Genomic DNA, 27,329 nt, shown 5'->3' with positions numbered 1-27,329 from the left:
CCTGGTTCTCTTTCCTCCCTGCTAAAGTCTGAATATGGCTTATCCTTGCCAACATCCATGATGAGGCTTACTTCACCCATGAATGGTTTTGAAAGGTGATGTGGCCTTTAAAAGGTGGGGCCCAGTGGGAGGGGCCTGAAACTGACTGCTTTCACAAAGGGATTAAAGCTGGTCTCTTGGGTGGTTGGGTGGTTGTGTCTCCCAGGACGAGGGGATAATTTCCAGAGGAACAGGTTGTTAGACAAGAGTGAGTCTGACCCCTCCTGGTTGTCTTGCTTGCCATGCCAGTCCCCTTCCTCATGCCCTTCTACCTTCAGAATGCCATCTGCAATGGGACCCTCGTAAGAACCACACAGAAGCTGACTGTGTGCTTTTGAACCCCCAGAAGTGGTAGCCAAGTAGACCAGTTCTCTTAGGAGAGTGCCCAGCCCTGGGCATTCTATAATAGCAGCACAGAACCAAGACATTCTCCCACCCTCACACCTCTGCTTACTTGCTTGCATAGTCTTATTTTGTATTTTTAACAGTCTATTTTTTAAAAAATTATATAAAATGAGTAGATTCTATGGTTTTCCATGATACAGAATTGGAAGCATAGGGGATCCTAACTTTATTCTTCCTTATTTTTCTCCTTATTTTTTCCTAAGTTATTACAATGCAATGATATTTCCATTTGCTTCATAGTAACAGGCTTAACATACCAATATATACAGATATTGACATAACAAATAAAGGAAAAGGAAAAAGAAAAAATGGAAATTCTACTGTTATTCAGGTGTTTAGACACAGGCTGTGAATAGCAGTTAATTCCCAGTGTGTGAATCTCACAGAGATTACCTTTTTTGGTGCTCTGTGTAATAGTTGTCATAGATTAGAGAGAGCATATAATGCTTCTCTTTTGAGGATTGGCTTACTTCGCAAAGCATAATGGTTTTCAGCTAGACCCATTTTGTTGCAAAGGACAGGATTTCATTCTTTTTTGTGGCTAAGTATTATTCTACCATGTGTATGTGCCACATTCTTTTCTTTATCCAGCCATCAGGTGATGGGCATCTAGGTTGATTCTGTATCTTAGCTATTGTGAATTCAGCTGCAAAAAACATGGGGGTACAGATAATTCTCTTAGGTGCAGATTTCATTTTGAAAGCTGATAGGAACACATCTCCAACTCCACTTCTGAGGGAGACACTGGCAAGTGTGGGAGGAAGGAGGGTGTAGGCCGACACCCCATTACTGGCTGCCTTCACCCGCCTCATGGCTCCCATCCTAGCTACCTCCCACTCCCCACCTGCGGCTCCCCCATGACGGTCCCTCATGATGATACCTCTGATCTCGCTGGATCTCAGTTCCTTTTCCTCGTGAGCCTCCCTCCATAGTCCAAGGTCTTTTCATTCCATGCCACAGTCCACTGGGACTTGCAATGGCAGAGGGAGCGAGGGGGGAAGAAGAGGGAAGTGGCTGTAATTGGGCCTAGAGCAGAGAGGAAGCAGGGATGGAGTTGGCTCTGCAGAAAAGCCCCAGGGCTGTGCCAAGGACTGTGCTGAGAGCTTTCTGCCCTTCCTTGCCTGATCGTCTCTAGCCTGGAGCACACTCAGCTGCCAGGAACACAAACTCCCCACTGGGCAGAGTCCTCCCTCAGAGAATGCCTTCAACACGTGACCTCAAGGGATAAGAAGGGAGTGTCTATTCAACCTACAGAATCAAGAGTTCAGAGCTTCTAGATTGAGGGGCAGGAAGAGAAGAAGGAGAAATCCAGGAGACTTTGGGGTAGAAGCAGACCAGGGCTGCACAGCTTGGCCTGGGCCTCACCCCAGTGCGACTGGCTATCCAGGCACGCATGGGTCCCTCCCAGCCCAGCTCCTTGAAAGAGGCTCTGCAGGACTGTACGAAGACAACAGGTTTTGAGGCCAGGCAGAGATGAATTAAGTCTCTCTGATTACTGTGTGATTATTGTGATTCTGTTTATCTGAAGAAAAAGGTAATACTCACCTGCCATGGTTGTGAAAATTTAATAAGAGAACATCTATGAAGAACCCAGCCCTGTGCATAGTTAGCACATAAATTCTTACTGAATTTTCTACAGCAGTGGGTGAAGAACAAATTTTTGAGACTGAGACCCAACATTTGTGAGAATTCGAGGTCCTTTTGTTGTTTCAATTTATAATGCCTTCTGGCAGCATTTGACCCTGACAATATACTGGCCAATACTACTGCTTACTCATTCTGTTGGTAAAACACCTATGTCTCATATCGTTAGTCCTACTGGAATTTCTCGAGAACAAGGATCCTACTTGATACTTCTGCATGGATCTGAGAGTTCTGATTTCCAAAGTACGTACTGTTGTAGCATCGAATAATCTGCAAACTTAGCTCTGTCGAGACCAGTTCTGAGCACTTGGACAGCCAGCATTGGTTTTCCTGCTGTCTTCTTTCTCCATCTCGGGCACAAGTTGTGAGGCTGTGGTTCCTTCAGTCCTGTGTCAGAGGCATCTTGTCCTTTCCACTGTCGTGTGCCATTAGCAGCTGCAGAAATGTGAGCTGAAGATAGAAAGCTCCTGAGACGGAGGTTAACTTCTAGATCCTCCGGTCTGTTCCGCTGCAGCATGATTAGGCTGGTTTCATCCATTAGCGACCTGCTGCCAAGTCCCTGCAGAATCCAGTGACATTTCTTTGCTATTGCATTCGGCTGCAAGAGGCTAACCTGCTGGCAGCAGTCATGGCAAGCCCAACCTGGCAGAGGGTCCTCCCTGCTGAGACTGGAGATGCGCTGAATAGAGGCCGGAAGGCCACTCTTCCCCCTCAGCTTCTGCCCCACCCCACCCCCTGGCCTTGGGAGCCAGTGCCATCCTGATCAGACAGGCAGTTCTATTCATTTCCAACCCAAAACATTCCATGTCTCTGGGCTGCTGCCACCCAAATCTGTGGGCAGCTTTGCAGAATCTATTCTGTGCGCAGGGAGGTCCTAGAGAGGACACCAGCCCCACAAGCCCTGTCATTCAGCCAAGGGGACACTTATGCATTCACCGCTGTGGTGTGCCAGACTCTGCTACACCTTTTAAAGCTTCATGTCATTTGATCCACCCAAGCATGCTGGGAGGTAGGTACTGGTCTCACCCTCGTTTCACCAATGACAAAACAGACACTCAAAAAAGGTAACACATTTCAGAAAGTCACAGGTCATCCAGGATTTGAACCTTGATCTGCATGACTCAAGGATCTTACCCTTTATCCACTCAGCCTGTGGATCTCCACGTAGACCCAGGAAACTGCAGACACCCTTCAGTCCCTGCACACAGTCTAGGGGCAGCAGAGGGGAGCCTGGAGCTGAGGCACAGTGCCTCCCCATCCTCCAGAGGTTCAGGATATCTATGTTGATGGCCCCCAGTTTTTAGATCTCACAGTCTCATGACCTTGTCTCCTACCGCCTTCTTCATCCATCTCCTTCGTCAGCCTGGCATGACACCCAGGCAGGCCCACCTGCTCCCTGCCATCTCCAACTCCAGCTACACTGAGCTGCTGGCCCTCAGGTGCACTCTACGGTCATCACAAAAGTCTGAGTGCACAAGAGGCACCTAGGGCCTTTACTCTATGACTTTTTAAATTGAAACATAAAGCGCATGCCGTATACATCACCCTCCTAAACTGTGCAGCTCAGTGGGTTCTTGGTGTATTTACAATGTTGTGTAGTCATCACCAACATCGAATGCTAGGATAGATTCATCGCATCACTTCGAGGAGATCTCCCGTACCCATTAGCCACCAGTCCCCAGCCATCACATTATGTCTCTGGATTTGCCTGCTGCAAACCGTTCGTGTGAATGGAGTCATACAGCATGTATGGTCTCCTGTGTGTCTGGTTTCTCTCATGTGCCATCATGTTCCCAGGTTCATCCACACTCTAGCCTTTCTCTACACTCCATTCCATGTTGTGGCTGAATGCCATTGCGTTGCGTGGATAGAATGCATTTGCTGATCCACCAATCAGGTGATGGGCATTGGAGTTATTTCCGTTTTTGTCTTAGGAGTGAGGCTGCTGTGAGCATTCATGTGCTCCACGTGACTCTGAGCCCCTCAGACTAGAGACTCAGAGTCCCAGCTGTCCCTCCTCACTTGCCCACCTACAGCCCCAAAGCATCCATTGCTGGGAACACTCCTGCTGCAGGAGACAGATCTGCTGCACACCCAGGCACAGGCTGTGCCCTGAACGGGGCTCCTGGCCATGGAGGACACAGGATGGCTGAGTCCAGCCAGTGGCCTCTGCGTCTTGATGTTACTGTCAGTCATGCACAGAAATTCTCTACATGCCTGATTACCTCCCCTGTGCCAAGCATTGGATTGCATCCTGAAGAAATGATGTAGATCCTGTCCTGTCCAAGACATCACACAGATGTGAACGTGACATATGGATGCCTATATCAGATAGCACATGGTACCCCAGACTTATGTGTAATTTTTTACGTATCAGACAAAAATTCCTAAGTGAAATTAAAAAAAAAAAAGGAAGGAAGGAAAAAGACCCATTTTCAGAATCCACTGGCACACCTTACAAACAGGGAGAATGGAAGCCACAAAACATGCAGCTGGTCAGAGGGACTGGGTCCAAGGTCCCAGTAGGATAGCGGCTGCCTTCCTCTATCCTACTGGAGAAGTTAGGGTCAGTCGCTTGCAAGAACTTGTTAGATCTTGGTTTCCTGTTTAGAATGGGATCACAGTATCCGGCTCGGAGGGCTGTGGTGGAGATGGAGTAAGAACCAGTGTGAAGGTGCCCTGTACTGACACAGGCACAGTTACTGTCACAAATGTCCCCAGCTCCCCCTTGAGAGTCCCCTAAGTCTGCGCTGCCTAGTAAAATGCAGAGAAAAAAAATCCTGAAACTTTCAGCAAAGAATACGTGAAGGGAAATATGAACCCCTCAAAAGAAAGACAAAAACTTAAGGGGACGGACCATGTTGTTCTGGGATATCTTCTGTGCCACATCTTCCTTAAACATCATTGCACAGACCAAAATGCCGCTAATCAGAGCGCCTTTGTGAATTACTCTGTCCCTGTGAGCTAGGTGCTTGTAACGAGGCCTATTATCCGTCCACCCTTTAGTTTGAACTTGTGTTTTTACTCCCACTCAGCAAAAATTGGCTTCGTGGGAAGAAGGCCTGAGCTTGTAGAGGGTAAAGATTAGAACATGCTGTAACTCGGCACTTTTTACGATTTATTTATTTGAAAGATACAGCTAGGGAGAGAGAGCGAGATGGAGAGAGAGGCAGGGAGCTCTTCCATCCATTGGTTCACAATAGTTAGAGCCAGTCCAAGGGGGAGGCTCAAACCCAGAGCTTCTTTCAGATCTCTCATGTGAATGCTGGGACCCAAGCAGTTGGGATCATCCTCTGCTCTCTTCCCAGGTGTGTTAGCAGAGAACTGGATCAGAAATGAAGCAAGCAGGATACAAATCAGCACCCATTTGGGATGCTGCAATTGCAGGTGGAGGCTTAATGGGCTATGCCACAGTACCAGCCTCTAACTCAACATTCTGAGGCAGCAAGCAGTTTTGCAGATTCTCTTGAGGCTCTACTGAAAGTTTCTTTCACCCAAGTTTGACCTTCATGTTCAGAATGATGCCTCTGGCATACACAAGGACCCTAGAACTTGTGAGATGAGAGAGACACCAGAAACTGTCACCAGGTCCTGACGAGGAGCCATTGATGTCACACCCCTCTTGGTGTGTCACCTCTGTCTTCCCCTAATGGGAGGGGGAGGTCACTTGGGACCCCTTCTCACCTGAATGCAAGTCTTTAACCAAATTCGATTTTAGGCCTAATCAGAAAAACTAGCATATTTTAAAATAACTTATTTCTATAGGAAAATGTGACCTAAGCTCCAAATAACACAGCTGCTCACTAACACCCAAGTTCCAGGTATGACACATGAGGTCAGCACTCAGGGGGCGAGCCATTTAATTAGAGGAAAAAATGATGGACCTAGAGCTGGGGAGGCCAATGCATGATGTAATCACGTGCAATCAGACAAACACAGACACCCAGGGGGTTTGGAGGACTCAGTGTAGGCGAGAGGCTTTTGGCCATCTGTGCTGGGCGGGCACCTCCACAATAGAATGTCCAGGGCTGGGCATCAGGTTGCAAAAGGTCCTTTGACAGTTGTGTCCAGAGAAGGGCAGCCAGGAAGGCGACATGTTTATTCGAGCAGCTCTCATAGGAAGCATGTCTTACGAGGAATGAAGGCCACTGGGAGCTTTGCCCTGTGGGAAAGAGAAGTAGAGGAAGCCTGTTGCTTTAAGATGCATGCTATAGTGTGAGAAGCAAGGGCTTTGACGGCAGGGACAGAACTGCACTTGGTCCCGACTGTATTTTCCTTGCTGTATGACCTCAACCCAGTCAATTAACTTTCTCCAAAGTTGATTTCCTTTTCATAAACTTGAGCCAGCAATCTCTGCCTCTGGCAGTGATGATCAATAGTTTGTCATAAAGCCCAGGACCCAGCAGGCAGCCTGGAGCAGAGGTGCCCTGGTCAGGGTGAAGGATGCAAGGGCCCAATTCCCCCATCATCTGTCCTTTGCTACTTGAGTAATCCAGGTCTGGATTTTATTTTGCTTTGTCTTTAGTTGGTAAGTATTTGTTTGAGAGGCAGAAAGAGAGTTCCCATCCACTGATTCACTCCCCAGATGTTCATAGCAACTTGGACTGAGCCAAAGCTGAAAACTGGGAATGCATTCGAGGTCTCCCATGATGGAGGCAGCCCCGGTTACTGGACCATCACCTGCTGACCCTCAGGGTGAGCAGTAGCCGGAAGCCAGAGTGAGGAGCAGAGCTGGGACTCAGCCCCAGGCTTTCAATATAGGATGGAGGCATCTCAGCCGTGGGAACAGATGGCTCCAGTGTTTTAACCCTCTGAGCTCAGTTTTCATGTGGGTGAAATGAGAATAACGATGCCTCCTTCTAGCTGCCTTGCAAATTCAGTGAGGAAACCTGGCCAGGGCTTAAGTGGATGGCTCTGACACTATCAGTGTCCCCTCCAGCTCAGCCCAGCCCTGCGAGTGGTGGTGGCAGTGGTTTCTAGGTGTGAGGCAGTCCTGTAGACCTCTGGGTGAATGTCCAGTAGAAAGATATTCTCAGCCATGGCAGCGGGTTGGTGGTACTGTGGAGATAGAAGCCACTGTTTTAGAGATGGCTCCCCTAGGAAATGCTAGGAAACTCACCAGAGTGCTTGCGAATGGACATAGCCGGGGCAGTCTCATTGCCCCAGACTCCAGCAAGCCCTGCCCAGGCCTGACAACATCCTTACTCTGTACACCTGTACCATCCTTGGGCTGCAGTGGTGGAAAGGGCACTGGATCCAGGGGCTTTAGGGCTCTGTACAATCTTGAGATGTTGGTTGGTGGGGTGTGGTAGAAGAGCTGCCATTTGGGCTATGCCTTGAGGATGGTTAGCATTTGGAACTTGAAGGGAAGAGAAAAGGAGGAGCCATTTGGATGACAGCTCACATATGACCAATGCTCTGTGATCCCTGAGGGGGGCGGTGCTGCAGGGCAGCACTGGCTATCAGCAGGCAGGTGTGGAGAGTGGGAGGCCCCCATTCTGAGTCAGGCTGCAGGCCCTTCACCAGCGACAGGCACCGCTCACTGTGGATTGTGGCTCGCTTGGAGACCTGGCCAGCCTCAAGGGGAGACCTGCATGGACTCGGAGCTGGAAGGACAATTGCAGGGTGGGTTCTGAGTTAAAGGAGTGGCCAAAGCCCTAGGTACCAACATGGCTGAGCTCTCTGCTGATGTGGAGGACTGGGGCTGAATTCATTGCTCAGAGATGCCTTTGGAGTCCTTTGTGCACAAGTTGAAGGTCAGACAGAGGTGGGAAGGAGCTTTGCTTATATTTCAGAGGGGCTTCGGTGGGGGGTTGGTAACTATGATGTCCTGACACACCCGCTGGATACCACAGCTGCCTTGTGTGGAGACGCCCAGTGTCCCTTCAGGTGGTGCCTGGGGGACTTGAAACTGTGTCTCAGAGGGAGCCAAGGGGCATTTGTTCATACCCTGTATCAAATCATTAAATCACCCTCCACCTCTGAGAAGGAGGCACTTTGTTGCTATTTTAAAATATGTATGTATTCTTTTTTTACTGGAAATGCAGTTTTAGAGAGAAGAAGGTGAGACAGAGAGAAAATCTTCCATCCACTGGTTCACTCCCCAAGTGGCCACAGTGGAGAGCTGAGCCAATTCAAAGCCAGGAGCTAGAAGTTTCTTCAAGTCCCCCACATGGGTACCGGATCCCAAGGCTTTGGGCCATCCTTCACTGCTCTCCCAGGCGAGAAGCAAGGACCTGGATAGGAAGGGGAGCAGCCAGGACACAAACCAGTGCCTATGTGGGATCCCAGTGCTTGCAAAGCGAGGATTTAGCCACTGAGCCATTATGTTGGCCCTTTTGTTACCCTAAGAATGCAAAAGATGACAGACACGACCCAACAGATGTCCAAGGTTGCACAGCAGCTAAGAGGTGAAACCAGACTTGAACCCTCTGACCCAACAGCACTATCTAGTCCTGGAAGGCCTCAGACTGGCCCTGATCTGGAATTTTCTGGTCTGTTCTACACCTCATTTTAAAGACAGAATGGTCTTGCAGAGAGCTGCTGTCTAGATGCTTCTTTACAACTCCAGAGCAGTGTCAGAGAGCTGCTACTGGGGCTCGGCAGCTTCCCATGATCTCATTGGATTCGTCTTCTTGTCCTTGGCCCCAAGCCTTTCCAATTATGCTAAAAGTAGCACTGACCCAATCGTGGTTTGCCCAAAGGCCAGGACTATTTTGACCGTGCCCTCAGGAGTCATGTGGTTGGAGGCGTGTGCATGCTCGACTGCTCCCATGAGCACTCACATGCAGTGCCAGCAATGTTCTGGCTGACACACCTGTTCCCAAGGCTGAACCAAATGCTGCCACTCCCCCCACAGCCTCTGCCACTTGCCTCCTGAGATGCCAGTTCCAGGATAGGTGGTGGGCGCTGGCCCAGGGGCCAGGAAGGAGTTGTGTTCTTATTCACAAGGGAGCAGGCAACCCCTCTGGGGCAAGGCTGCCTCTCACAGATCTCCACTTGGCAGGAAGCATGTTCTCCTGTGTATTCTGGCATTCTCTCAGGACGGCATTCTGGCAGCAGAAGCCTCTTAGAGACAGCACACAGGACCCTCTCAAGGAAGACTGGAAAATATCCCTGAGCAATTGAAGAGATCTGCACCTGACAAATTTAACTGTCATGCCAGGGCCGCCCCTCCTCTACCACAATGGCAGGGCTCTTCTTCCCCCAGCCTGCTTTGCTCTGTTCAGCCCACCCTGCTCTTACCACCCAGGACTTAGCACAGACTGTACTTTAGTTTTGTCTTTTCCGACCAAGCTTTTCATTCCCTGGCATGCAGGAAGCACAGCCACCAGCGCCTGATGGTGAGTGAGCCAACACAGACAGCAAGAGCAGCCTTACACAGAGGCCCCTGAAGCAAGTTCACATCTCCTTCCCATGCTCCTTCAGCTGTCTGCCCCTACACTGCACATGAACTTGATCTCTGCCTGTCATTGCTTGGTGCTGAGCTCACGGACACCAGGCTCAGCACAGTTATTCAGAGCCCTGGTGACTCCCTCTCTCCCAGGGAGCTGGGAGACACCTCCCAGAGGATTTGGCCTATGTTGGGGGCATTTTTATTTTTAAGATTTATTTGTTTTTATTGGAAAGGCAGATTTACAGAGAGAGACAGAGACAAAGATCTTCCATCCACTGTTTCATTCCCCAAAATGACCTCAATGGCTGAAGCTGAGCTGATCTGAAGCCAGGAGCTGGGAGTCCCCTTGGGATCTCCCATGTGGGTGCAGAATCCCAAGGCTTTGGGCCATCCTCCACTGCCTTCCCAAGCCATAAGCAGGGAGCTGGATGGAAAAGTGGAATAACTGGGACACGAACCAGCACCCATATAAGATGCTGGCTCTTGCAGGCAGAGGATTGGCCAATTGAGCCATCACTCTGGCTCCATGGGGGTCTTCACAGAAGCAGGGAAAGGCCTTTTGTGGGAAGATGGGAGAAATGGCACTCTTCCCCGGGGGAACATCATGGTCCAGCGTGTGAAGACACAATAGAGTCTACAAAGACCCCACAGAGCAAAGGTTGCCATAGTTTTGCCATGTTCGTTTCTGCAGGCTGGCTAGCCCCCTGCAGTACTCCTTATTGTGAAAAGAGAGTTTGGAACCCCATGGAGTAGGGCCCCTAGTCCCAGAAGAGCCAAAACCCGCACAGTCCCTGCCTCAGTGACCATGGGAGCATAGTCTGTCCTCCGAGCCTCCCTCTGCTCCTTCCTAATTAGAATCAAATCGGTTCCTGAAGCAGTGACACGCCTCCTTTCTTGTTAGACTCTTAATATTGTATGAATCACCAGTCACAGCTGCCCCTGTGCAGCGGCCGGGGTCAGAGGTATAAATTAACACAGCACACAGTCCTGACTGTCTCCATCTGGGGTGGCTGAGGCCAGCCCAGCAGCTGGCTTCCTTTGGTCCTGCGTAATGACAGTCTTCCAAAGCTTTGTTCTCAAACTCTTCCCTCGGAGAGCTGAGAGCCTTACGGCCACCACCCCTAGTCCCAGATTGAGGTACTCCCTTCCACAGAGTCCTTCTCAGGGATGGCTTTATTTCCTGCTTGCCAGACTTTATGACGTGTGGGTGAGCGGCCAGCCCAAGCCCTCACTGCAAGTCATGCCAGACTGGGAGTCCCCACAGCCACCTGCATCCGAAGACATGGTCCTGATGCACTGGGGCTGGGCAGCCTGCTCTCTGCCTTTAAAGCCTCAGGACAAGCTCTGACCCATCCAGCCACTGCACGCCCACTGGGTGGCAAGCACCGTGCTGGGGCCTAGGAAAGACTGAGACACTTAGGCCCAGTTACCAGGTGGCCTGCCACCCCCACCCCACTGCTACCCAAAATGTGCTCCTGCTTGGTCCTCCCCATGCCCCAGCCAATAGCCATTTCTCCTTCTTCTAGGCCTCTGTAGCATTCATTACCACAGTGTTGATCTCTCTTCTTGCTCTCACTCGGCAGTCATCTGAGCAGCATTTGTGCGTGGAAGACCCCAGCACGTGGTGTGCATTGCATCCTCTCAAAGCACAGCCTGAGCTGGAGCAAGCGTGTCCCCTGCGTGGGGGACAGCTTGGATCTGGGGACATCTACAGGACTCCCTCACCTCCAGAGACACCGCTCAGTCCTGTGTGGTAATGGGAAGAAGACAGGAGCATAGGTAGAAAGACTGAGCTGGCACTGCCTGCTGCCTTCTGCCTGCTGGTGTGGCAGAAGTTACCCATGGCCTCCCTGTGCACAGCACCGATGACGAGGCTCAGGGGGCAGTCCTCCAGGGCTTCCTTAAGTGAAGCTAAGTACACAGATGCATGTTGCAGGTCCAAGAAAGGAGTGCTCATCTCTGCATTTGTTTTCTGTCTCTTGGCATGAAGCTGGGCACGTAATAATAGGTAGTGAGTATCAGTTCATTTACAAAGAGTTGAGTTGTTCCCCCACACAGCCCTTGACCTCCGTGTGCGTCCCAGGCCACTGTAGATGCGCTAATGATGCCAGGCCCGGCTGCGAGGACCTGGTGAGAAGGATGCAGCTCTGCCTTATGTGTCCTCAATACTGAACTGTGCCACTCTTCAAATACCACTCTGACCCCTGTGAAGGGTGCTGGAGCCTCTGCGTGTGGAGCCAGCCCTATGCTGCAGTCCCTTAGGGAACCGTATCTGGTTTTAAGATTTATTCTTTTAGTTATCTGAAACCCAGAGTAACAGGCAGGCGGGGGGTGGGAGGGTGGGAAGAGAAAGAGATATTGTATCCACAGGTTCACTCTCCAAATGGAATGTGGGGGAAAAAAAAAAAAAAGCCAGGAGCCTGGAGCTTCATCCAGATCTCCCACATGGGTGCAGGGGCTCAAACACGCGGAATATCCTCCACTTCCTTCTCATGTGCATTAGCAGGCAGCTGGATCCGAAGTGGAGTAGCAGGGACTTGAACCAGTGTCCATACAGATACTGGCATCAGGAAGTAATGGCTTTGCTATGTCATACCGCCAGCTTGAGAAGCACTGTTCCCAATTTTGGTTCACTAGCCACTCAGGCTGCCTGGCCCAGGCCACTGTCACTGACGTAGGCCATGGTCCCTAGGGACATGACTGCCACAAACCCAGTGCTCCTTAGCCCTTCCTGTCATTTCAGCACCCCTACCCCACGGAAGATGAGAAAAGACAGATTGCAGCTCAGACGAACCTCACCCTTCTGCAAGTGAATAACTGGTGAGTCGGTGTCACCCACCCACGGGCTCTCAGGGCCTCCAGGTTTGGCAGGAATGCAGGGTGATACCAGAATGCCAGCACCGGCTCAGCTTCAGGCCAGCTTCCCTAAGGGCCTTCAACCCTGGCACCTGTAGCTTCATCTGCAGCGTCTCAGCGCCCCCTGCTGGGAAATTATGTCATGCACATCCCTGGAAGGTGCTGCTGAATAGAAAACCAGGAAAACCTGAGCAGCCGGCCTCCATGGCACACTGCAAAGACTGGGATGCTTGCATCTGTGGAGCAGGGGCACTGCCAGCAGTCATCTGGTATACCCCACCTGGCTATAAACTGAGACTAAAATTTTGCAAAGGTGGGAACAGGAGGGACAGAAAGTCACCATTCTCACCAGGGATTTCTGTTGTCCCTTCCCTGTTGCTGGCTGCCTGTCCCCTTTGCTTGGGGATGTCTGACACTTCAGCCAGTGCCTGGGGACTTCTTGAGCCCCCCAGTAGCCAGAAACCTCCTCTCTGTTCTCTCCATGGTCTGGTAGCTGAGTCCATCCCAGCAAGATCACCTACGTGGAAACTAATCAGGTCTCTACCCTCACTAACTCCCCACCCCCCACAGGTTCATCAATGCCCGGAGGCGCATCCTGCAGCCCATGCTTGATGCCAGCAACCCAGACCCCGCCCCCAAAGCCAAGAAGATCAAATCCCAGCACCGGCCCACCCAAAGATTCTGGCCTAACTCCATTGCTGCTGGGGTGCTACAGCAGCAGGGTGGGACCCCAGGCACAAACCCTGATGGTAAGTGTGGGGCTGAGTGTAACCCCCTGAGGATGGGGAGGAACCCCCAGAGCTGGTTGTGGAAGATTCAAGAGCTCACCATCTTACTCACCTAGGCCTCTGTCACTGTTCTGACCCCACCAAAGCCTGAAACACAGGCCTGGTGGTGTTTGCCCTTTAGCAAGCCGAAAACGATCTCCCAAAGGTGAGTGGGAGTTGGTGGTCAGCTGAGGAAGAGATGCTCAGAGAGCCCCTCCTCGCTTGCACACCCACCAGAGTTCCTCAGCAGCAGTTGGTAGCAGCGTGGCTCCCGGGAACCGAGGCTGTCTGTGGCTCCCGGGAACCGAGGCCGTCTGTGGCTCCTGGGACAGGCAGCACGGCTCCTGGGAACCGAGGCCGTCTATGGCTCCCGGGAACCGAGGCTGTCTGTGGCTCCCGGGAACCAAGGCCGTCTGCGGCTCCCGGGAACCGAGGCTGACTGTGGCTCCCGGGGTAGGCAGCGTGGCTCCCGGGAACCGAGGCTGTCTGTGGCTCCCGGGAACCGAGGCCGTCTGTGGCTCCCAGGACAGGCAGCTGACTTGCCAACAGATGCCAGGAGGAGCCTTGTTTTCCTGCTTCTCCATCATGCCCTGCATATATTTTTTAAACTGCCAATCACCTGGTACATGGTAAGTCCTTCCGCCAGCCAGACACATCAGAGCCGGGCATGTGGGGTAGCTTTGTGTGGGCTGTGTGGTGGAGGAATGCGTGTATGAAAACGTGTCACATTCCAGGTGTGAATGGGACATGTAGAGGTTCCTCCGTGATGGGCTGTCCTCTTAGGCGGAAGAGTAGAAATGAATATTTTGGGGACAGGAGCAATCTTGGAGAAAATCTTGTCATCCCTGACTGTCATCTTGAGTGAATGACCTCCTGGTAGAACCGAGACTCAGTTTCCCCCCTTCAGAATGGGGATAAGATTGCCTGACATGAAGAATCAGCAGGAAGTCCAAAAGTACACAGCATAACTTAAGTACAAACTGCTCAGTGATGGCAACTGGCAAGGTCATCTCTGGGGATGGGTCAGGGAGCGGTGGAGTAGCAGGGACTTGAACCAGTGTTAGGGTTAGGGATCGTACCAGGGGACTACCAGTTTGGGCCAGGCAGCCTTGGAAGCCAGAGGCCCAGCAGCCCACAGAATCATCCATCCATCCATGCCTGTCTGACCCCAATCCGCTAGTCCTAAGGACAGCATCTGTACAGTCCTGATCCTTGCCCTGTCTCTCGCAGGTTCCATCAGCCTAGACAACCTGCAGTCCCTCTCCTCGGACAATGCCACCATGGCCATGCAACAGGCCATGATGGCTGCACACGACGACTCATTGGATGGGACAGAAGAAGAAGATGAGGATGAAATGGAAGAGGAAGAGGAGGAAGAGGAGCTGGAGGAGGAGGCCGACGAGCTGCAGACAACGAATGTCAGCGACCTGGGCTTGGGACACAGTGACTCCCTGGAGTAGCCGGGCCGCCCAGATGGCACTGACAGCCGCACAGGACAGGAGTGCCCTGGGTGGGGCATCGGGGTGGTCAGGCGGCCCCGAGGGAGCTGGGCCTTGGCTTCCCCACATCACAGCTAGAAGAAAGGCAGAGGAGGCCCCTGCGCCTTCCCAACCCCCTGAGCTTCAGTGAGCCCCGCTTGCCAAGGCATGCCTGAACGGAAGGATAGGCCTGAGACCTGGACTCTTGGAGTGGGACAGATGGCCCCTTCCGGCTGCCCCGCGGAAGGCCTGCAGCTGTTCATGAGCCCTGCACTGTGAGGCGGGTCAGTGCTGCTCACAGGGTGAGCCCGCCAGGGGACAGACAGGAGGAACAAGGAGACACTGGCGCTCCCTCCTCAGCCTTCCACAGACCCTCAAGGGCAGGGCCAGAGGCGTGGGAGGGTCAGACAGCCAGCCTCTGACCTGTCCCTCCACGGCCCCCCTCTCTGGGCACAGCAACCATGGACTTGTGAGGGGGAGGGGGCAACAGAGCCCCCTTCTCTGTCTCTTTCCTAGAAACAACTCGCAATCCGGTGGGCTCAAATGGCGGGAGGTAAGAGGTGCGCCTCTGGCTAGGTGGGCACTGGGAATCACGGAGCGGGCAGCACACAGGCTGGGAGCCACCTCAGGACCACATCTATCCCTGGCAGGCCACAGGACGCAGCTCCTGGCACATCAGGACGGACGGTGTCTGACCCCAGACTCTTCACCCCCGCACAGACCTGGTGAGAAGGTGGGGTTCGGCGGGGCTGGACTGCAGCTCTGTCACCTCCCGCCTCCCTTCTTTGTTCAGTCCCTCAGAGAAGGCGGAAGAAAAGGAAAGAAGCATCAGCATCTCAACCAATAAGGAGCCAGGGGGTGGAGAAGGTGCTACGTGGCTCTCCTCCCAGATCCAGCATGGAAGAAGGGCCAGGCAGAGGAATGGCACCCAAGGGCCCACTCCGGCCCGCCTTGCTGCCTCACTCCACACAGCGCTGGGGGAACTGGAGCCCCAGGGAGGAGGGCCCTCACCACAGTCTGCTCTGACACGCGCCCTGCAGCCCCCCAACCCCAGTGACTGGCATCCCCTCCTCCTGTTTCCTCCCACCCTGTGGCTGTGAATGATGAGACTGACCACACGTGTGTTTTCCACGGGATTTAATTTAACGGGCGCACAGCTTCATTTGTAAATCGTGCATTAGCCATGTCCTCCAGTGACGGATGTGAGCGGCCACCTGGCTCCCCTGGGGGGGACCCTTGGGGCCCTCTGGGGTTTCCCCTCTTCCAGCTGGTGGGGGAGGAGCAGGATGGCCGCTTTCCTGAGGTCTCCCTGAAATGAATGTATTTCTCCCCTAAAAGAGCTGATATTTAATGTTTTAATAGGGATTTTTGAGAAACAAATAACCTTATTTATAATCTGGGTGATTCGATCATTTTTTACTCCCTTTTGATGCCATAAGTAGAAGGAAGTCTAGCTTTTTGGGCATGAGACTTTTGCAATGTGCAGTGGGATGAAACACATTTCCTCCTTTGGCTCATTTTTCTTGAAACACAGACACACATGCATCACACACACGCGTGCACGCTGCCAGGCGTCCCACCCGGCACAGGCACACTGCCCACAGGTGCCCACGTCTCCTCTTCCCAGTCCCTTCCACCTGCCGAATGTTATGCAACCTCCTTCTGATGTATCCACCAACCAGTACTGAATGTGGCCGAGAAGTTTTCAGTAAATCTTATTACTTACCAATACGCTCCTCCTATTTTTCCAAGTATCTTGTTCGCCGTTGGGGATGCCCTTCTCTCATTTTCTGGGGTTGCTATGGAGGCCCCTCCTTTAGTGAGACGACCCTGGAACCAGCAGAGTCTGAAGGCCTCGTGGTCTGCCTGTTGGACTGACCACCCCACAGAAGCGGACAAGGCAGAAGGCTTTGTAAGTGACCTTGAATGACCTATCTGGGGAGGAAGATAGCAAAGTTTGGCACACTTAACCTTGTGCCTGTGTTGCTCCAAGACTGAGTAAACAGAAAGAAAGTAGCTCCCTACTGCCCTCTTCTGACCGTTTCTTTCCACTACAGCAGAGAATTTGAATCCAGTTCTACCATACTCTACCTCATTTTCTTCCCGTCTCCAACCTAATTATTTATTTATTTTATTTATTTGAAGGGTATAGAGACAGCGGTATGACCCTGCACTGGTTCACTTCCCAAGTGCCCACGACAGCTGGGAACAGGGCAGGCCATAGCTAGGAAGCCAGAACTAGGCTAAGTCTGGGATTCCCACATAGGTGGCCAAGTACTTAAGCCATCGCCTGTTGCCTACCAGGATACACATTAGCAGGAATGCTGGAATTAAGCGCAGATCCAGGTCTAAATCCCAGATGTTTCTGTACGGGAGTCTGGCACCCAAGCATTGCCAATGCCTGACCCTGTCATCTGTACCACTGACAGTGGAAACTGTCATCGCTGAAGCTGGTCCCACATGGCTGGCTTCCACAACATCCTACATGTGTCCGCATCTTTCCTATTACACAGGTGAAAGATCGCAGGAATACAGAAGGGGAGGCGATCTTTCTTGGTTGCTGCTTTGAACCCTAGAATTGCATGTTGGGAACTCCTTGAGTCCCAGGAGTCAGCACGGTGTATCCCTGGGGCAAGAAAAAAAATGCAGAGGAAATGAGGCGGATTTTCTTCTCACTCCCGGGCTATGGGTTTCCTTAGCTGAGCAGCCTGGCTGAGATGTGTGGAAGTAGGACGGAAGCTGCCCACTCACATTCACAAAGGCTGCAGACCCTGCACTTATTCAGGAATCCCCCGTGGGCAGGCAGGAGACGTGGAAAGGGGCAGATTGTCAGGCAAAGGGTCCCAAGCAATTCTGAGACTCCTGGGGTGAGTGTACTCATGGAGCGCAGCCCCGGCGTCACGGCTGGAGAGTGCCACCAACAGCAGAGACCTCCCCAGGCTCATGAAGAATGTCATGGATGGACAAGATAGTGTCGTGGATGGGCAAGGTGGTATATTACAGCCTCACCACCTGGAATCAGGAAGGCCCGAGTATTTCTAAAACAGGGGTTTGCAAGGAGCACCTTCTTCAGATATGCTGGCAAAACTTGAAAATTCAGGGGCAGGCATTGTGGCACAGCAAGTTAAATCACCACCTGGGATGCCTGGTTCCCATTTAGGTCACCCCTGGGATATCATGGTTCAATTCCCACCTCCACTTTTGATCCAGATTCCTGCTTAAAAACAGCCAGGAAAGCCTACAAGGGTACAGATACTCGTGTCCCTGCCGTCCACGTGGGAGACCCAGATGGAGCTCCAGGCTCCTGGCTTCAGTCTAGCCCAGCTCCGGCCATTGTGACCATTTGGAAAAGTGAACCAGCAGATAGAAAACCCCTCTCTATATATCACTCTGCCTTTCAAATAAAATAAATCTTGAAACAACAAACAAACAAAAACTGAAGACACTGAAAAGTCCTCTAGGAAGAACACTTGTTTAACTGTTTATTGCCTATTCAAGTTAAACCAGGGACTGCCATTTGGCTCAGTGACCAGAATGCCACTTGGGATGCCCAGATGCCACATTGGAACGCTTCGTTCGAATCCTGGCTCCTCTGCTTCCAAACCAGCTCCCTGCTAATGCATGCTTTTGGTGGCAGCAGACAATAACTCAAGTATTTGGGTCCCTGTCACCAAAAGGGAGACCAAAATTGAGCTGCTGGCTCCTGGTTTCAGCCTGACCCAGCTCTGGCTGGTGTATGCATTTGTAGGATAAAGCAGTGGATGGAAAATGATTCTCTTCCTCCCTTTCCAATAAAATGAAAATAAATAAATGAACGTTTTTAAAAGAAAACTATCCTTGACTCAGTGCAAAGCTTATCAGACCCACAGAAAAATATAAAACAAAGGTTCTACCATGCTTTAGGGAATACTATTTTAAAAACTTCACAACAGAGCATTCTTCCCCTCCCTTGCTACTCCCCCCACCATGCACACGCGCACACACACACACACACACACACACCACACCACTTACATTTTTCCTTCATCTTTCTAACTGTGCTGCCAGCTAAAAAAAGAAAGTTTTTCAACTTGTCAGTGATGTGGGCGGTTTTGTTCTGAGCAGGCAGCAACTCTATGCATGGCCCCACAGGCTGCCCAACTCAAGGATGGATGTGCCGTAATCCCCATGGAAACAGGAAAGATGGGAGAGCAGGGGAGCCAAGGGGAATTCTCTCAACCCCAAAATAGAACCCTAAGGGAGAACCCTGGAAACTGGTCAGACTGCCCTCTGTCTGCAGACCCCGAGGAAAGGCCTCTCTGGCTTGCAGAACCTGCTTATGGGAGCTGCTGACTCTTTGGCCAAGCAGTCCCTGAGTGTCCTTGCTTGATGCTCAGTAAAGGCCATCCCTCTGCTGACTTGTAGCCTGCTCGGATTCATTCTGCAAGAGCCCATGCATTCATTCAGCTTGCATTTATTAAGCTCCAACTCTGCCCCAGGTACCACCATCAAAACTGACCCACAAAAAGCAGCTCTGGCCCTGGGGCAATTTACATTCCAAAAACTTGAGACTGAAAGCCTGCTTGTGACATTCTTGTGGTGGCTGTGACCTTGATCTCATCTGATGACCATGATTTCAAACCAGAAATTAAGAATTCAGAATCATAATAAACAGGAGGCGCTCAGGTCAAACCTAGCAAAGTGTTCAGATCAAATAAGCTTGTTGACATGCCTTGCTTGGACCATTTATGGTGACATTCAAAAGATAGATCACACACACAAAATTTTAATTCCTGATTTCTCGTGGAAAATTAGATGACCAGACAACTTGAGACCTCCATTCCCCCACGGCCGTGACTGGGTGCAATGAATCGGGAGTGCTCCCTAAGGCAGAGCCTCCAAGTTATCCTGATGTTTGAAATCCTCAGGATTTTCCCAACACTGAGGCTCAGTGACACTATGGAACTGCCTCTATCTGGCTGACTGGTTAGCTACACTGCTCTCTCACTTTTTTTTTTAAAGATTTATTTTTTTATTATTATTTTTTTTATTGGAAAGGCGGATATACAGAGAGGAGAGACAGAGAGGAAGATCTTCCATCCGATGATTCACTCCCCAAGTGAGCGCAACAGCCGAAGCCAGGAGCCTCTTCCGGGTCTCCCACGCGGGTGCAGGGTCCCAAAGCCTTGGGCCGTCCTCGACTGCTTTCCCGGGCCACAGGCAGGGAGCTGGAAGGGAAGGAGGGCCGTCAGGATAGAACCTGCGCCCATATGGGATCCTGGGCTTGCAAGGCGAGGACCTTAACCACTTGCACCACCGCGCCGGGCCCTTTTTTTTTTTTTTTTTTAACCTCTCCTTCCAACATTAAAACTGCTGTTTTTGGAAGGGAAATATTTCTCTATGCCCACCACTCCATCCAGAGTGAGAAAACAAGATAGCCCAAGAGGTCCTTGCTTTGTAAATAAAATATTGGCGAGACTGTGTTTGTTCATGGAAGTGGAGATAACCCTGCCTGTCTCTGCAATGCATAGTTGGGTCTCATACGCAGCTGGCTCTTCTTATACATTACCTGCCTACCTGGTCTCCACAGGTCACCCCTGAACCTCAGGGCACAAATGCCACCAGGGTTATTTGTTGTACATGCAGGTGGAGTTCCAGGATCAAAGTCTGATGCAGGAACATTGCTTCCAGAAATCAGTGGCTAGTCACTTTTTGACGTTCCTTGCTTGGTGACTGCTCCCTCCAACTTACTTTATCTGCACAGACTGTAACTCAATTATTCCATCAGCAACCGTTCCCTAGTGCCTGGCTTGAGTTTGGCATCATACCAGGGGCAAAAGACAATTCATCTTTGCGTGCTCACAGGCCAAAGGACAGAGCCTGGCAGCGAGAATGCCAATTACCCGATAAACTGAGTGTTCCCATTCGGACATCCTATTCGACACCGCACTTCCTAGTGTATCTTACACTTTCATATTTCTCAGTCTCTCTGTGAACCAATCTCATTTAGCCACTCTGCAAATTAAATGCATCTCATTAAATAGAACCCATTTAGGACTATGCCCTTCAGGTGTGTGCATCTTTGTACATCCTTCATCTTAAGACAAGTGTTTGATTTATTTTTCATCTCATTATGCTCCTTAAAATTATGTGCATCTCATTACACTCAGTGCACTGAGGCGACTTATTTTGGGTGTAGACATCATACCCAGAATTGTCAGCCAAGAATATAATTTTTTTTCCATTTCATTATAAGCCTTACAATTTACGTGCATCTCATTACAATCAGCCGTTTAAAACAATTCCCCTCAGTTACGTGTATCTCATTATACTTTTTCATTTTTTAATTTATTTCATGGTATTATTCAGAAATTCACTTTAGCTGTGTCCCTCTCATGCCTACCCGTTATTTTGGGTCAATTTCTGGGTGGTTGCTTGGGTTGTGGGACTGAGCACTTTTTATTATTACAACCAACTCATTTCGTGGCAGCTCTGCCTGCCCATGGGCCTCCCACAACTTCTTTGCATGTACAGGGCTCCCCTGGATTGGGTCTACATTCTGCCAATAACTTCCCCTTCCGTGCACCGACCAGTTGATTCAACGTTCCTTCCTTGCACGTGGCGAAGGTTGGAAGAAACATTCTACATCTCCCTTTCATTGATGGTTTGTGGAACTCCAGTCCTGTCTAGAAACTGACAGTCCTGCCAGACTTCCGATAGCGGTCATCTTCGCCTTCCTGGCTTCGCTTTTGACTCGATACCTCTGTGTATCAGCATGGGGACAAACCTCCTGCAAGGAGGTGAAATAACCTTGCTCTCTTGTGTTAGAATCTCCCCGACTCCTGCGACATATTCCTCTCTCCTGCAAGCCCTATCCCAAGGGTCTTGGCTTGAGGGTGTGAGCAGGGGATCCTTAGGATGCTCAACAGACTTTTTGGAGGTGCAGGTGCTCAAGTTCTACTCTGCACCTCCTAAATTTGAACCTCCTGAGGTGGGGGGTCTTAGGAGGCACATTTTTCAAAGCACCCTAGAGATTTGCACCAGTCTATTCTTTTCAGAGCCCGTCTTTGCAGCTTAGTTGCTCTGAGCCAGAAGTGTCTGATGCCTTTGGTGTCGTCTTCCAGCTGTGTGTGTCTGCCTCTTAACAAGCACGCATGCCTAGAGTGAAGAGGTCCATTCTCCTATTGCAGAAGGACACTGTGGGTCAGGAAATCCAGCTCATCCACCATCCACTCCTGTAGGAATCCCATCCACATCACATCAGGAGAGGGCAGTCCTCTGCCTTCACCTTGTTCTATCTCGGCCTCCCGGATCCGGGAAGGCCAGATGGTGGCAGGTGTTTGGTATAGCAGTTAAGTTACTGCTTGAAAAACCTGGCTCTGTTTCCCAGTTCAGCTTCTTGGGAATGTACACCATGGGAGGCAGCAGATGATGGCCCAAGCATCTGTCTCCCTACCACCCAACTGGGAGACCTGGCAGAGTTGCTGGCTCCTGGTTTTGGCCTGAACCGCAGCTGGCTACTGCAGGCATTTGGGGAGTGAACCAATGGATGACAGATCTCTTTCTTTACCCCAGTTTCTGTGTCTCTCCCATTCAGGTTGATGGAATAAATAGATGCTTCAAAATGTAAATACCCTTGGGCCCGGCGCGGTGGCGCAAGTGGTTAAAGGTCCTCGCCTAGCACGCCCGGGATCCCATATGGGCGCCGGTTCTAATCCCGGCAGCCCCGCTTCCCTTCCAGCTCCCTGCCTGTGGCCCGGGAAAGCAGTCGAGGACGGCCCAAAGCTTTGGGAGCCTGCACCCTGTGGGAGACCCGGAAGAGGCTCCTGGCTTCGGATCGGCATAGTATCGGCCCGTTGCGCTCACTTGGGGAGTGAATCATCGGACGGAAGATCTTCCTCTCTGTCTCTCCTCTCTGTATATCCGCCTTTCCAATGAAAAAATAATAAAAATAAATCTTTAAAAAAAATGTAAATACCCTCTGTTTAAAAAGAAGGAAAAGGGGCCCAGCATGATGGGATGGTATAGTGGTTAAGGTCCTCGCCTTGGGTGCACCGGGATCCCATATGGGCACTGGTTCTCATCCTGGCAGCTCCACTTCCCATCCAGCTCCCTGCTTGCAGCCTGGGAAAACAGTCAAGGACGGCCCAAAGCCTTGGGACCCTGCACCTGCTTGGGAGACTTGGAGGAGGCTCCTGACTTGGGGAGTGAACCATTGGACAGAGGAGCTTCCTCTCTGTCTCTCCTCCTCTCTGTATATCTGCCTTTCCAGTAAAAATAAATAAATCTTAAAAAAAAAAAAAACAAGGAGAAGACCCCAATTGTTTCCAAGAACCAAGTGCCTTCTCCATCTCCCCACCAGCAGTCTGGAGGCAGGGGCACAGCAGGACCCTCCCTGCCAACTGTGTAAGATGCGCCAGTAATTCTGCAGCAGATCTTCAGGGCCTTCTTGGAACCTCCAGAATAAGCCCTCCCTCTCCGCCTACCCTGCCTAACTGTGCAGCCCTAGAATTTCCACAATGTGCCGGAGAGACTTTCTGTTTCCTCCTGGGTCTCCCCATCCATCTCCCTGCCTGTAACAATAGAATCTGTTCCCTAAGCACAAAACTAATCTTAGCTAAACTGAGCTTGGCTCCTTAAAGAACCTGCTGAGGAACAAGATTACATTCCAACCTGGGCCTCTTGCCTTTGTCTCCCTGCCCAGAATTACACGGAAGCCATTGTTTCTGGAAGCAACCAAACCCAGGGGCCCCTGGGTTAGTATGGAGCAAAGCCTAATGAGGGTAGAGGGCAGATGTGGGGCTGCTTTTAGGGGAGCTGCATTTGCCTTATCTTCTCTAGTTTTTCTTCCCAGATCATCTGTCTACTGCGTTGAAAAGATAGTCAGGGGCCAGCGCAGCAGTAGTGTAGTGGTTAAAGTCCTCACCTTCAATGCACCATGATCCCATATGGGTGCCAGTTCTAATCCCGGCAGCCCTGCTTCCCATCCAGCTCCCTGCCTGTGCAGGGAGATGCAGTGGAGAATGACCAAAAGCTTTGGGACCCTGCACCCATATGGGAGACCCAGAGGAAACTCCTGGCTCCTGGCTTCAGATTGGCTCAGCTCCAGCTGTTGCAGTCACTTGAGGAGTAAACCATCAGACAGAAGATCTTCTCTCTCTTTCCTCCTCTCTGTATATCTGCTTTTCCAATAAAAATAAATAAATCTTTTTTAAAAAGAAAGAAAAGAAAATATAGCCAGGGGTCTGGCATGATAGCCTACCAGCTAAAGTCCCTGCCTCATGTGCACCGAGATGCCTGTTTCTAATCCTGGCAGCCCCATTTCCCATCCAGCTCCCTGCTTGTGGCCTGAGAAAGCAAAGATGGCCCAAAGCCTTGGGTCCCTGCACCTGCTTAGGAGACCTGAAGCAGCTCTGGCCTCCTGGCTTTGGATTGGCTCAGCTCCAGCTATTGCGGCCGCTTGGGGAGTGAATCATTGGATGGAAGATCTTCCTCTTTATACATCTAACTTTGCAATAAAACTAAATCTTAAAAAAAAAAAAAAAGGATGGTTGAGGCCCCAAAGCCCCAGGCTTTTGGTTCCCACAAGTTAGTGAGCAAAAATTACAGTCACACTTTACTTAGCTCTTAGCATCTATGCTGGAACTAAAGATTCTTCAAAATAACACTGGGGTAGTCACTGGTATTTTAATCAAGGCTAGTATTCCCATGTTTAATTCATTTTTCTCAAAAAGATACTTAGCTGAAAATACAGTAGAACTGGGATTTGAACCCCAGCTCCAAATCCAAGCCCCTTTGATAAGCCTCCCTGTGTCCTCAACTTGACTAGAGCTGGTCTTTAGAGTCGGGGACAGACACCCTCCACTCCCCGCGAATTCTTAGAAGATACCTGTACCCCAAAAGCTCCCTTCATTTTTCTCCTCCAAGGTCACCAGAGGAGTCCAAGATGTGGCAGCCAGCCTTGGCCTGCTACCCTCACAAGCAGGTTCATGCTTCTGCTGCCCCAGCTCCTCCGGTGAACCTCTGCATCTCCAGGGAGCATGACCGGTGTCCTCAGCTGCAGGAGCTGCCCGCGTGCCTTCTAAAGACCCCTGCTACCCAAAGACATCAGGACTCTTTGGAGCAGGACTGCTAATAGGGCTGGAGGAGTAGACAGGGCACAGTGGGGCTGTTGCTGGTGGCTGCGCACACATGTGCCAGGAACTGTTGAGGCCAGATGACCTGTTGGTGACAACAGTTGACCTGCTAAGCTTTCTCTCCTGGAGTGTGTGAGCAACGGCTGTCTTCTTGCTTGGAGGGAAGGCCAGATTCTTTTTTAGGCTTGAACGCTGAGAGGAAGGGGAGGACCAGGGTGGATGAGAGGGGAAGAACAAAGAGAAGGAGGATACAACCTGGGCACAGAGAGCAGGTTTCCAAGTCGGGAGAGTCTGCTGCGAGCAGAGCACAGGCCGGGTCCCAGGGCACTGTCAGAGCAGACACTTGGCTGTTCCTGAGAGGACAGAGGGGGAATACAGAGCACTGCAACAGGGAGAGCGTGCTCTCCCACAAAACTGCTTCTTTGGTCCTGCGATTCATCTTCTTGTTCTCTGGCAGGTTGGCAGTGGCTGAGAGTGAAGAGTGAGATACAAGGAGGAAAGGAGGGAGGGAAGGAGAGGGGCTGACTAGATGTGCACGTGTCTCTAGGGTTTTTCAGACAAAGCTATTATCAAAATGCCAACAGGCTCCTGCCTGGCCAATTTGCATATTCCACACTGTGCTCCTTGAAGCGGGATGAATATGCATGAGAGCTTGGGCGGGGTGTGGAGCTGTTGGGTTTAGGCTAATGTAGCGCATTGTTCTTTTGCAAAGAAGGAGCACCTGCGCGGTTAGCAGAATGGCCTCCCTTCTTGAGAGAGGACGCAGAAATCCTAACTGGTGTGCTCGCCTCCTTTCCAGAAATAATCAGGCGCCATCAAGAATGCGAGCGTCTCTTCTCGGAGAGGCGCGTTAATCACTCCCCTCCCCGTGCATATTAATCACCCAAGCTGCTGGAGAAGAGAGTCGCCTCCTCCCCCACCACTCATAGCTTCTGCAGGGAAAGCTGGACACCCTTGGGCGCTCCCCGCTTTGGCCTCTGAAAAGGCACATAGCCCCCCTCAGTGACTGCACGGTGGTGGGTGGGTGGGACATAGTGGGGGCCCGCTCAGTGCTCATAGAATGCATTCAGCCGCAGCCATGAGGCCTCCAGGCAGAATTCGTACAAGCATGGAGGATCAAACATTCTCATTGGTGGCCTCAGCTCCCCGGGAACTGAAGGCAGGAATGCTTCAAACATTAACCCGGTGAATATGAAGAGGGCTTGTTAATTTTTTAAAATCCAGCTTGTCGGGCCCGGCGCGGTGGCGCACTGATTAAGGTCCTCGCCTTGCACGCCCGGGATCCCATATGGGCGCCTGTTCTATCCCAGCAGCCCAGCTTCCCAGCTTCCCTTCCAGCTCCCTGCCTGTGGCCTGGGAAAGCAGTCGAGGACGGCCCAAGGCTTTGGGAACCTGCACCCGCGTGGGAGACCCGGAAGAGGCTCCTGGCTTCGGATCGGCATAGCATGGCCATTGCGCTCACTTGGGGAGTGAATCATCGGACGGAAGATCTTCCTCTGTCTCTCCTCTCTGTATATCGCCTTTCCAATAAAAAAATAATAAAAATAAATCTTAAAAAAAAAATCCAGCTTGTTCCACGAACCTTAGGAACCCAGAAAATGTTCAGATTTTTTTCTGAGTTTCTTATCTATTTCCCATGGTGGCAGAGATGAAAGGATAGATAATGGGAGAATGTTCCATTTGCTAAACGATTTGTACCTTGGGTTGGTTTTGCTTTATGAATCTACAGAAACAGAGGCTGCTCTCGGGCTCTCTACTGCCATTTCCTTCCTAGCACTTGACCTACCAGGTGAGGATGAGCGATTGACAGGACACGCCCACTTAAAGAAACCTACAGAGGAGGGTACCCCGCTGCCATCGGCCTTCCAGTGCCCCGACTTAGTGTGGATGTCCTGGACTGCACTGCGGTGTTGGAATCAAGAGTGACAGCCAGCCCCTGGAACTCGGCCCTGATGTCCCTACAGGTCAGAATCATGGACAGTAGAGACAGCTGTGGGAAGACAGGGGGTTCACCTGCACATCACACTATCCCTGCTTCACTTGGGTTTAGTCCAGAAGGGTCAGGGCTCCAACAACTCTGAAAACCTAGCGCAGAGCATCTCCAAGAACTGGATGAACATCTGCTGTAGGCAGAGCTTGTTAAAATGCAGATTCAGCCTCAGCCTGGGGTGGGGCCCGAATCACGCGCTTGCAACAAGTCTTGATTTGAAAAAGCACTCTCGGGGTAGCAAGGACAGTAGGGATGACAGGAAACTCATGAGGAATTGATGTCACATCCCTTGCAAAGCCATGAAGGCAGAGGAGGAAAAAGCAGCCATGCCCCGCCTTCCCGGCTCACCTCCTGGCTTAAGTGTGCCCGAACACTTGAGGTTTATTTTTAACTGCCAGCAGCTTTGATGAGCTTGTCTCTGCTGCTTTAGCCACCTGCTGGGGACAGGCGCAGCTGACCCAGATCTGACCAAGCCAAGGCAGAAAGAACGAGCTCTAGGGGACTGAGGCACTGCCTCCCCTTGCTGATTCTGGTGGAAACCTCCTGCCACTGATGAAGTGTTAAACTTGTTTTACCTGTGGTCACACCACCAGCGACCCTTTGCATCTGTAGCCTTTGCTCCAGGGAGTGGCAGAACTG

The 27,329-nt window shown here is 51.2% G+C and overlaps 1 protein-coding gene across 4 annotated transcripts in view; it reads left to right on the top strand.

Moving 5' to 3' along the window:
- PKNOX2 (PBX/knotted 1 homeobox 2) overlaps positions 1-14,737 on the top strand; it is a 72,584-nt gene extending 57,847 nt beyond the window's left edge. For 3 of the 4 annotated variants that reach the window (XM_040977159.1, XM_040977158.1, XM_040977157.1), the window contains 3 exons: positions 12,228-12,304; positions 12,911-13,089; positions 14,338-14,567. In XM_040977159.1, the coding sequence (XP_040833093.1) occupies positions 12,228-12,304; positions 12,911-13,089; positions 14,338-14,567 (486 nt within the window). Of the gene's footprint in view, positions 1-12,227; positions 12,305-12,910; positions 13,090-14,337 lie in introns of all 4 variants that reach the window. The other variant, XM_040977156.1, reaches the window with a different exon arrangement.
- The last annotated feature ends 12,592 nt before the right edge of the window (positions 14,738-27,329 follow it).

Source organism: Ochotona curzoniae, unplaced genomic scaffold, assembly GCF_017591425.1.
Source record: "Ochotona curzoniae isolate NIBS_2020 unplaced genomic scaffold, NIBS_Ocur_1.0 contig_2723, whole genome shotgun sequence".
Classification (NCBI taxonomy): Eukaryota; Metazoa; Chordata; class Mammalia; order Lagomorpha; family Ochotonidae; genus Ochotona; species Ochotona curzoniae.
Note: the sequence above shows the minus strand (reverse complement) of the source record. Positions and strands in the feature narration are given on the sequence as shown.